Source organism: Nicotiana tabacum, chromosome 9 (assembly GCF_000715075.1).
Source record: "Nicotiana tabacum cultivar K326 chromosome 9, ASM71507v2, whole genome shotgun sequence".
Classification (NCBI taxonomy): Eukaryota; Viridiplantae; Streptophyta; class Magnoliopsida; order Solanales; family Solanaceae; genus Nicotiana; species Nicotiana tabacum.
The window spans coordinates 117,263,995-117,276,147 of NC_134088.1; the positions used below are offsets into that span (position 1 = coordinate 117,263,995).

Here is a 12,153-nt window from a genome sequence, read left to right on the forward strand (position 1 = left end):
AGTTCTTCATAGATATATAAACAACAAAGAATCAAATTAAAAGTTTTATATGGTCATGACATGTTCAATAAATTAAATTTATAGTTGGTCCTTTTCTCTTTTCATGCCGAATGCACATTTGGCTAGCTCCATTTGCCCTTTACATATATGTCAATTGACTTGGTCTCACTTTAGACCTTGTCACTATTGAAGAACAAGTCTATTAATTAGAGGCTTTAAGCTTCATAATTCACTAAAATATTGTACCAAAACTTGATGAGAAGACTATATAAAGGGGACTTAATTTCGCCTCTTTATCATCAAATTCAGCTTATTCTCTTCATACCTCTTAGAAATATGGCTTGTCTTTGGCCAAATGTTATATGGTTTATGGCAATACTTTTCATATCCAAGAATGTAGAAGCAAGTCATAAACCCTATGACTATTCATGGAAAAAATATTATAGTTACAAGTCATCTCCAAAGTCAGCACCAGTATATGCGCCTTCTAACTCTAATCAGTCACCACGTCAACCATCTCCATCACCACAACCACCAACCCAAAAGTATTATACTTCGCCACCATCACCTTCAGAATGGTTCTCTCCTCAGCCTTCCCCGGTGCCTTCGCCTACTTACAATGAGAAGAATACTGCAAGTTCACCAACCATATCGCCATTATCGCCATCTCCATACAAGTATAGTTCCCCGCCCTCACCTTCAGGATGGGCTCCATCCCCATATCACTATTCATGGGCATCATCTCCTCAATCATTGCCCGTACTTGCGCCTTTTTACCCTAATCAGTCCCCACCATCACCTTCAGAATGGTTGTCTCCTCAGCCTTCCTTGGTGCCTTCACCCACTCACAATGACAAGAGTACTGCAAGTTCACCAACCACATTACCATTATCGTCATCTCCATACAAGTATAATTTCCCGCCCTCGCCTTCACGATGGGCTCCATCCCCTTATCACTATTCATGGGCATCATCTCCTCAATCATCGCATGTACTTGCACCTTCTTACCCTAATCAGTCCCCACCATCACCTTCAGAATGGTCCTCTCCTCATCCTTCCCATGTGCCTTTACCCACTTACAATAACAAGAATACTGAAAGTTCACCAACCACATCACCTTTATCGCCAACTCCATACAAGTCTAGTTCCCCGTTTTCACCTTCAGGGTGGGCTCCATCCCCATATCACTATTCATGGGCATTATCTCCTCAATCATCGCCTGTACTTGCGCCTTCTTACCCTAACCAATCCCCACCATCGCCTTCAGAAGGGCTCTCTCCTCAGCCTTCCCCAGCACCGTCGCCTTCTTACTATGACAAGACTCAAAGTCCACCAACCCCATCACCACTTCCAAATTACTATTATAAATCGTCACCTCCTCCATATGTTTACAACTCTCCACCACCGCCATCACCATCCCCGCCTCCTCCTTATTACTATAAATCTCCTCCCCCACCGTCCCCTTCTCCACCACCTCCTTATTACTATAAATTTCCTCCCCCACCCTCACCTTCTCCACCTCCTCCATATGTTTACAACTCTCCACCACCGCCATCACCATCACCTCCTCCTCCTTATTACTATAAATCTCCTCCCCCACCATCACCTTCTCCACCTCCTCCATACGTTTACAAATCGCCACCTCCACCGTCCCTTTCCCCACCTCCTCCATATTATTATGTGTCACCACCCCCACTATACCCTTCGCCTCCTCTCGTTTACTATTATAACTACCCACCTCCACCTCCATCGTACTAAAATTTTTACATTTTCTCTGTTCCTAAAACATAGCAGTGTACTATTGCAAATCAGCCTCCTTTTGAAGTTTTATTCTATCTACTTATGATGAATTTTGTCACAAGCAATATGGATCATATTTATCTGCAGTTCGGCTCTAAATTATCAGCCGTGTGCAATACGAGGAATTAGCTCGAGAACAAGACCAGCTTCAGCAGTTTCCTTTTATTTGTCTAACAGATCAATTATCATTTGCGTGTACTTCTTTTGATCTTTATTTTTTTCAATTTATGTATTGGCCTCCATTTACTTTTGTTAGTATGAGATAAAAAGTTGTTCTGAAATGAAGATCTTTTAGTTCTTCTAATTTTTGGGTTTGCTCAATCACAACAGTAATAAACAAGAAAATGAGCTGACATAAAATAATTAAATAAATTCAAGAAACCTAACTAAATGAAAATTATTCTAGCAAGCACATTATATTTGCCTGGCTACAAAAGCTTGTTATTAGGATAAAATGAGAAATTTAAATTGAATTTGTTTACTCGTGAAATGGTACAATTGAATTTGTTACATGGTTTATAGACAAGCGAACTGATTTAATCCAAAAATAATTAATTAATTAAATAAAATGCATGACTTAGCGTTGAAATCGAGATAAATAGCAGATAGCCTAGTTCTGGGAGAAAGGCTTCCGAAGGCAGCAATAAGAACAATGTTAGATAGAAAGTAAAGTATTATTTAGCTTGGGAATAACGTATAGCATAATGATGTTAGGCTAAAAATTCATATTTTCGCATGTAATTTGCCTTGAATTATACCTCAATCTTATTAATGCTAAAGTCCGGGTAGTTTAGGACTCAAAGCATGAATTACTTGTGTAAATTATATTCTTTGTTTAATTAATATTAATTGATATATATATGAATATATTGTGAATTATCAGATAAAGATATTAAAGGTTTGAAACCTCATATACTTGATTTTCTGTTTAAATTAATTAATTGTTAAAAAAAATTATTCTTCCTCCCGAATTTAACTTATAATAAATATACTCTCCTTCCAGAGGTACATAAAAAAAGTCCTCCTTTGTTGTGGAGCGGGGTTATGAATTCTAGTATTGTAGTTATGCATACTATTATGAATAGCTAATTTGTTATCTAAGGTTTGATGGAACCTATTGGAGGATAATATTCTACTGCATTTAATATAGATTTGTTTTTGATTTTTCTCTACTTGTTCAACTATATTTTCATTGTTGTTAATTGAAGAGCTCTCAATTAACTGGGCCTATTTAGTGTATATATTGCTCGAGAGAGAGAGTATACATTTAGGTAATTGTTGAATAACACCACTCCTAACGTAGTTGAGAGATCGATACAGAGGGTTTAAAGGCGGGATTAGAGATAACAAAGCCTTGGTGCTATCAAAGTGAGCGGTAAATTAGTATCAGCTAGCATAGTTCGAGAGAATACGTTTAGTAAATTATAGTAGTTGCTCGAGAGAGAGCAACGACAATTAAAGTACTCACGATTGGTAGAGAATATTTAGGCAAATTTATAGAAAACGTAGTGGGAAAGATTCCGACAATAGGGGAAATCATAACCTTAGACTTTACCAAATCTTGTCTACAATATTTGCTTTGTTAGCTATAAATTACTGTATTTTTAATTACTTTGATCTTAGTTAGTAAACTCTAAAATTATTATGTAATATTTCTGAAGGTTGATTACTTGAATTCGTGCAAAACTATTGGTTGTAATTAGTATGTTATTTCCCTGTGAGATTCGACTCCGGACTTGTAAACCGGATTATATTTGCAACGACCGCTAGACCTCTTAGGAGGCATAGTTAGGCATGATCAAATTTTGGCGTCATTTCCGAGAAGCAACAATGTTATTAATTACAGCTAGAAGAATTGCTAGGATTCTTAGTTTAGTCAATTTTCTTCATTTTAAATTCATTGTATTGAAATTCTAACATTTGTAGTCTTGTGTGTATAGGTGCATACGTAGAAACTCCTCAAGAACTGGTGAATTATTTGAAGCATTACCGGATCCTGAGAAAGCTTTCAAGGTATTAAATCGTGCAAACAGGAAGGACAAACGACAACAGCACCCAAGTGAACAAATTGAATTTGACATGGGTGACGTTTTGGATAATCAAAACAATCGAAACAATGTGAATAACCCAAATAATCAGGGTGTGACACCTCTTGTGCCAGAAGCAGCTTTGTATGATTGGGCACAACCCACCGCTGAAAATTTGGCAACTACAATTGTAGTTCCTCAGATATAAATGGAGTCATTTCAAATCACAAACAACATGCTACACCTGTTGTAAAACAAGGGGTTGTTCTCCAGGTCCTACATTGAAGATCCACAACAGCATCTGAAAAATTTCTGTCAATTTGCGTCACGCAAAGGCAACCGAATGTGACACCGGAAGCAATAAAACTGTTGTTGTTTCCATTCTCAGTGACAGGAGAAGCCCAGACTTGGCTTAATCCCATAAATTCCATCACCACTTGGGAGGAATTAGTCAAGCAGTTTTTGAATAAGTTCTACCTACCCAATAAGACCGCCAAGCAAGTTGATAAAATATTGAGCTTTAGGCAGAAACCAACTAAAATATTGCAAGAAGTGTGGGAGAGATTCAAAGGTATGCTGGTTAATTGTCCACATCATGGCATTCCAGATCAGATGTTGGGACAACGGTTTTACATGGGATTGGCGGATAACTTGAAGGCTAATGTTGATGCTTCAGTAAGTGGAGCATTTTTGAGCAAGTCATTCAAAGAATATAAGGTCCTGCTAGATAAAATGGCTCAAAACTCAGGCTGGATGATAAGAGACACTACAATCACCCATATAGTTCACTCAGTAGCATTGGACCCTAACAACTCCAAAGCCGAGAATATGGCCACTCTGATGACGTAAATGAGTATCCTCACCAAGAAGATTGATGAATCAGGCCAGAAGAAGGTACACATAATTGACACGACTAATGGGGGATTATGTACACCATGCATTAACCAACCATACGTGTGTTCGTGGAGTGGTGAAAGTGAAAACCAGAACTATCAAGAGAACATGAACTATGTGAGCAACTATGGAGGCCAGAGGCAAGGTGGTCAGAATTGGGGGTAGCAGAATCAACAGTATAGACCAGCACAACAACAATACAATAATACCAACAATCCTGGAGCTATGCGACCACAGGGTCAAGTAGTGCCTTACCAAAGGCAACAGGGATATAGTCAGCAAAATTAGCAGCTAGCTTATCAACAGCCTCAACAATAATAGCTAGTGAGACAAGATGATGGGTTGTCTGAAATTAAATAAATGTTGCAACAACTGATTGGGTCTAATGGAAAAATGCGAGAGAAGGTGGAAGAACACGAGTCAGCGATAAAAGGCATTGAGATTCAATTAGGGTAGATATCTATGGCTCTGAATAATCGTCCCCAAGGGACTTTACCTGCAGACGCACATGTCAATCCGAAGGAGCAGGGCCCGAGTCAGCTTATGGTAGTGAGTTTGAGAAATGGTAGAGATCTTGATTTAGAGAAAGAAATCGCTCATGAGAACCGATCAATTGAAACACTTGTGTAGTGCCAATTGAGGTAGATTAGTCAACTGAGCTAACAAAAGTGAAAGTGAAGCCAGCCCAGGAGGAAATAAACAAGGAAAAATAGGTTGCGGGGGAGATTGAGAAAGTGCAAGAGAAGGCATTAGAAAAAGTGCTTGAGCAAGATCTAACTCAAGCCACATGAAAGAAGCGAGCTCCAGCACCTTTCCCACAAAGATTGGCCAAATATCAGAAGGATGGGCAGTACAAAAAATTGATGGAAATGCTGAAGCAAATTCAGGTAAACATTCCTCTAATTGATGCTTTGAGGGAGATGCCCGGTTATGTAAAAATGATGAAGGACTTGGTAAGTTCGACTTTCAAGACTTGGCAACTGTCATATTGACACAAACATGTAGTGTTGTTGTGACAAGACCTAAAGCTGAGAAGCTATTCGACCCTGGAAGCTTCACAATTCCATGCACCACAGGTAGCTATGCATTCGCCAAAGCATTATGTGATTTGGGGGCAAGCATAAATCTGATGCCATTGTCCATCTATAAAAAGTTAGGTATTAGAAGAGCAAGGCCCACATCCATGTTACTATTGTTAGCTGACCGAACGGTGAAAAGGCCATTAGGTATACTTGACGATGTACTTGCACAAGTTGGAAAATTTGTGTTTCCAACATATTTTGTCATTTTGGACTGGCAGGTTGATGAGGAGATTCCCATAATTTTGGGAAGGCCGTTCTTGGCCACAGGAAGAGCTCTGATTCATTGTGAAATGGGGGAGCAAAAAATGAGACTGAATAATGAAGAAATACCATTTAATGTGCAAAGGTCTATGCGGTGACCCAGTGAGTTTGCAAATTGCACTTTGATAGACGCAATGGATATGATCATGGAGGAAGATGATGAGGTACTTAATGCAAAAGATCCTCTAACAGCCTGCATCATGAACTTAGAAGAAGCAAATGGTGAGGACTTAACGGAATGGGTGTTAGCTCTTCAAGGGCAGGGGTACTGGAAAAGAGAGCTCGAATTCGAGCCTTTATACTCGGAAGAAAGAAAGATTCCTCCAGCCAAGCCATCGATCAAAGTGTCACCATAATTGGAGCTAAAACCGCTACCATCGCACCTCAGGTATGCTTTGGGACCTAACTCGAATTTACTTGTTATTATCTCATCTAGTTTGTTAGATGTGCAGGTAGAACAACTTTTGCAGGTGTTGAAAGAGTGTAAGACTGGAATCGGTTGGACTATCACAAACATTAAGGATATCAGCCCGGCCTTCTGTATGCATAAGATTCTACTGTAATATGGGCACAAACCTTCTAGAGAACATCAAAGAAGGTTGAACCCAAACATGAAAGAGGTTATAAAAAGGAAGTGATCAAGTGGTTAGATGCGAGAATTATGTTTCCCATCTCTGATAGCAGGTTATCCCAGTTCAGTGTGTGCTAAAGAAAGGTGGGATAATTGTTGTGAAAAACTAGAACAACGAGTTGATATCAACTAGAATAGTCACGTGATGGACAATTTGTATGGATTACAGAAGATTGAACAAGGTCACCCGAAAAGACCATTTTTCTTTGCCGTTCATTGATCAGATGCTAGATAGATTGGCAGGGAGGTCTCATTTTTGCTTCTTGAATGGATATTTGGGGTATAATCAGATATCTATTACCCCAGAGGATTGAGAGAAAACGTCATTCACCTATCCATACGGAATTTACACTTTTCGGAGAATGTCGTTTGGCCTATGCAATGCACCTGTCACATTCTAAAGGTGCATGATGGCCATCTTCACAAATATGGTAGAGGACATAATTGAGGTTTTCATGGATGATTTATCAGTGGTGGGAAACTCTTTCGATGATTGCCTTAGAAATCTGAAAAGAGTGTTGCAGAGATGTATGGAGACTAATCTGGTGCTAAACTGGGAAAAATGCCATTTTATGGTATAGGAATGTATAGTCTTGGGACACCTAGTGTCAAGAAAGGGCATTGAGGTGGACCGTGCTAAGATTGATGTAATAGAGAAGCTTCCACCACCCACTTCCGTCAAGGCAATAAGAAGTTTCGTTGGTCATGCCGATTTTTACAGGCGATTCATAAAAGATTTTTCCAAGATTGTTAACCCTTTGTGTAAATTGCTTGAAAAACATCGCCCTTTTGTGTTTTCTGATGACTGCATGGTAGCTTTTAAGGGATTGAAGAAGAGGCTAGTGTCTGCACCTATCATAGTTGCACCCGACTGGAGCAACCATTTGAGCTGATGTGTGATGCAACTGACCATGCTGTGGGAGCAGTACTTGGACAGAGAAAAGATAAAATCATGCATCCAATCTACTATGCAAGTAGAATATTGAATGGCACTCAACTGAATTACATAGTGACAGAAAAAGAGATGCTATCAGTGGTGTTCGCATTTGACAAATTCTGGTACTACTTGATAGGCTCAAAATTAATTGTTTATACTGACCATGCTGCTCTCAGGTACCTAATTGATAAGAAGGAGGCAAATTCACGCCTGATTTAATGGGTTCTACTACTGCAAGAGTTTGACTTGGAAATCCGTGACCGAAAAGGAACGAAAAACCAAGTTGTCGACCACTTGTCCAGGCTTGAAGGAGCTGAAACGAAGGTTGAGGTGGAAGATATCATGGAGACTTTCCCAGATGAACAACTATTGGCCACGAGCCTTGAGGTAGCGCCATGGTATGCAGACATTGCAAACTACCTAGCAAGCAGTATTGTTCCCTATGACTTGTTTTCTGTGCAGAAGAAAAAGTTCTTTCGTGATTGTCGCATGTATTTATGGGATGAACCATATTTGTTTAGGATTTGTATTGATAACATGATCCGGAAAATTCCCGAGATAGACCAAGCTTCTGTTTTGCAGGCATGTCATGCTTCATCTTATGGAGGCCATTTTGGTGGAGTCGGGACAACTGCAAAAGTGTTGGAGTGGGGCTTTTATTGGCCGACGTTGTTTAAAGATGCACACTTTTGGGTAAAGAGCTGTGCGGAGTGCCAACGGACGGGGAATATTTTCCGTCAACATGAGATGCCCATGAACCCAATTCAAGAAGTAGAAGTATTTGATGTATGGGGAATCAATTTTATGGGACCATTTGTCAGCTCATATGGCAACAAGTACATACTAGTAGTTGTAGACTATGTCTCGAAATAGGTTGAAGCCATGACACTCCCAACAAATGATGCAAAGGGAGTTATTGATTTTCTAAGAAAAAATATCTTCACCCGATTTGACACTCCAAGAGCGATCATCAGTGATGGAGGCACCCACTTCTGCAACTGAGCCCTTGCAAAGTTGTTGGAGAAATATGGCATTCTCCATAAGGTTGCCACTCCTTATCACCCCTCCCCCCCCCCCCAAACAAGTGGGCGAGTGGAGGTGTCGAACATAGAAATCAAGAGTTTAGGTGTTTCTTTGATTGTCCATTGAGCTATTATGCCACCATATATAAAATTATCCGTAGATAGCCCATTTGAGCCTATAAGCCTTTTCTTTGGCAACTACATTACAAGCTGATTCCCGTTTTGTTCTTAATTAAATCTTTTCGAACCTTTACCTCCATAATTACTTAAGTCGCTAGAAGAGTAAGGTGAGAGTTGGGGTAGCTTTTGAGTGGAACCATAGAAAGGCCAAAGGTGCATGTATGTTTTGGAAGATCATTAGCTGGGCAACCTAAATTTATGGAGAGTGTTGAAGGAAAAACAAATAAATAAATAAATATATATATATATATAGAAAATACACCTCCTATTCATCGTGATCCGGGCTAGTGAATGCATAGTTGTGCTTAAAGAAAAAGGGCCAAGTTGTATATGGTTTTGTGGCATTGCTTGAATTGGTTATGAAAAGTATGTATTGTACTGTATTAAAGTGCTTAGGAGGGTTAGTCATTATGCCCAAAATATATCCTACCCGTCCCTTAGCCTATATTACAACCCGTAAAAACCTAATTGATATTAGACTTTGCGAGCTTAGATTAGTGGAGATATATACTATGGGCAAGCCTATGGTACAGCCATGGAGTGCACATGATTTTCTTTATGAGAGTGAGTGGTTATTTGTTCATATATGTGATGTCCTTAAATTATATTCGAATGCATATTTGAATATATGGACGAAATACCCTCTTATTCTTTGGTGAGGCACATGAGTCCATGACGGATATGTGATGTTATTAAACATATCTTGTTGGGTGAGTGCACGTGTTGAGAGTGCTTATTGGCGATGAGTCGGTCTTTGAGGTTGGGTAGTTATGGGCAGGTTGTTTGAGTGTTTTTAATTGGTCACTAATATTCCGACATGTGAAAGTTGGGAAAGGTATGAATACGTATGCAAGGTCTCAATTGTTGGTATCAACCATGGTCATAGGTGTAGTGTGTTGAATTGCCAAATGTTCCCCCATTGGGGCAGAGCTAGTATACATGTTACGGGTTCGGCCAAACACAGTAACTTTGGTACAAACTTTGTATTTGTCTTAAGAAATCGATTGAATATGTACAAATTCTTAATTTAGAACCCAGTACTTTAAAAGAACTAGAATTTCGAATCCAGTAACTTTAAATCCTAGCTCCACCTATGTTCCCCCATTGTATGATGTCTTGTGTGCATTGTTTGGTTAGCAAGGTTTTAGGTTGATCGAGGACGAGCAAGAGCTTAAGTGTAGGGTGATGATGTTGGGCTAAAAATTCATATTTTCGCATGTAATTTGCCTTGCATTATACCTCAATCTTGTTAACTTTGGTGTAAATATTTGTGACTCAAGCGTAATAATGGGGTTTATATGTGTAGGAGTCAATTTGAAGTGATTTGGCAAGCTTGCATGCAAATTGAAGTAAAAATAAAAGAATTTGGAGGGAGTATGAGTTTGGTGCCCAAGTTGGTGCCAGGCACCAACCAAAATGCCAAAGGCAGGATGTGGAAAATTTTGGTGTCCTGGTTGGCGCTAGGCACCAAGCGAGACGGCTAAGGACGGGTTTCACCCTACACGCCCCCATCATGTATAAAAGGGGTTTTAAACCTATTTTTTAGGGGGGAGACGATTAGAGAGGCAAAGAGAGCCGCCACTCTTGAGGGAGAGCCACCATTCTTGAGGTATAGAATACTTTGGGGAGGCAAGAACACCATAGGAGCAAGGAAAATGATTCAACTTCAAGTTTTTTCCCTCTTTCTTCCTCTATTTCCATTATCGGTTATGAATTCTAGTATTGTAGTTATGCATACTATTATGAATAGCTAATTTTTTATCTAAGGTTTGATGGAACCTATTGGAAGATGATTTTCTACTGTGTTTAATATAGATTTGCCTTTGATTTTTCTCTACTTGTTCAACTATATTTTCATTGTTGTTAATTGAAGAGCTCTCAATTAACTGGGCCTATTTAGTGTGTATATTGCTCGAGAGAGAGTACACATTTAGGTAGCTGTTTAACAACACCACTCCTAACATAGTTGAGAGATCGGCACAGAGGGTTTAAAGGTGGGATTAGAGATAACAAAGCCTTGGTGCGATCGTAGTGAGCGGTAAATTAGTGCCATCTAGCGTAGTTCGAGAGAATACATTTAGTAAATTGTGGTAGTTGCTCGAGAGAGAGCTACGACAATTAACGTACTCACGATTGGTAGAGAATATTTAGGCAAATTCATAGAAAACGTAGTGGGAAAGATTCCGACAATAGGGGAAATCATAACCTTAGACTTTTCCAAATCTTGTCTACAATATTTGCTTTGTTAGTTATAAATTATTGCATTTTTAATTACTTTGACCTTAGTTAGTAAACTCTCAAATCGTTATATAATATTTCTGAAGGTTGATTACTTGAATTCATGCTAAACTATTTTTTGTAATTAGTACGTTATTTCCCTGTGGGATTCGACTCCGAACTTGTAAACTGGATTATATTTGCAACGACCGCTAGACCTCTTAGCAGGCATAGTTGGGCGTGATCATATAGGTTTGTCACAGATTTTCGTGTGTTAAATGGTTGTTGAAGCCACTATTTATAGTTATACCTAGGGAACAAGGTCCTAGGATCAAGCCTCTCTTAAATGACATTAATGGGGCCATTCATGAATATGTAACGGCAGACCATGAATGCTAAAATTCTCTGTAACAGCTGCATATTTAATACTGAGGAATACTTTTCATTGAATGTCATCTGGTGACAAATATTCGTTTGCTACCGTTGATTATGTTCCCTTCGGGATCTACCTGGTGTCAACCGAAGCTGTTGTCCTCAGTCTTGATTTTCATTCGCTTCATCTTCCGTTTGCCTTTGGTTCCACGTGCCACGTTGTCATTCGAGCATTTAATATGAACCAATTTTACCCTATACAGAATTGCTTCTAAATTTAGAAAGATATTATTCTATTTTGGAATAGACTAAAAAGAAAATAGAAACACATCGAATCGAGGAATGAAGTATTAGTCTTTACTTCTCATATGAAAAAAGAAAATAAGAGGAGTCCATTACTTAAATGGTCACTCAATTATCCTAAATTATCTAGTAAAGTCATCTTTGTTTCATTTGTAACATACTAACAAAAAAGTCACTTAACTATACCTATAACACTCAGAATGTCACTCAACTAGATTTCTCAAACTTTTGATTGTCAAATACATATTTTACCCTCTAAATCATCAACTTTTATCTCCTTTTTTTTTTCTCTTTTAATATTATGATTTTTTCTCGTTTTAATCTATATTATAGATTTACCTATAGAACAAATAAAATTTATTTAAACAATAAGCAATAAAAATTAGTTTTCTAGCATATATAATGTAATTGGAAATGACTGTCGATT

General features: G+C 38.7%; 1 protein-coding gene and 1 non-coding gene across 2 annotated transcripts; one reads left to right on the top strand and one right to left on the bottom strand.

Annotated features, from left to right (window-relative positions):
- Positions 1–4,322: 4,322 nt before the first annotated feature.
- LOC142164450 (small nucleolar RNA R71) lies at positions 4,323–4,429 on the bottom strand. Its single transcript, XR_012695219.1, has one exon. It is a non-coding gene; the product is annotated as a small nucleolar RNA R71 (small nucleolar RNA).
- A 1,769-nt stretch (positions 4,430–6,198) lies between these two features.
- Positions 6,199–8,505, top strand: LOC142164107 (uncharacterized). The gene is made up of 5 exons (XM_075221284.1): positions 6,199–6,408; positions 6,517–6,604; positions 7,520–7,808; positions 7,935–8,019; positions 8,215–8,505. The coding sequence occupies exons 1-5, from the start codon at positions 6,199–6,201 to the stop codon at positions 8,503–8,505; spliced, it is 963 nt and encodes a 320-aa protein (XP_075077385.1).
- The last annotated feature ends 3,648 nt before the right edge of the window (positions 8,506–12,153 follow it).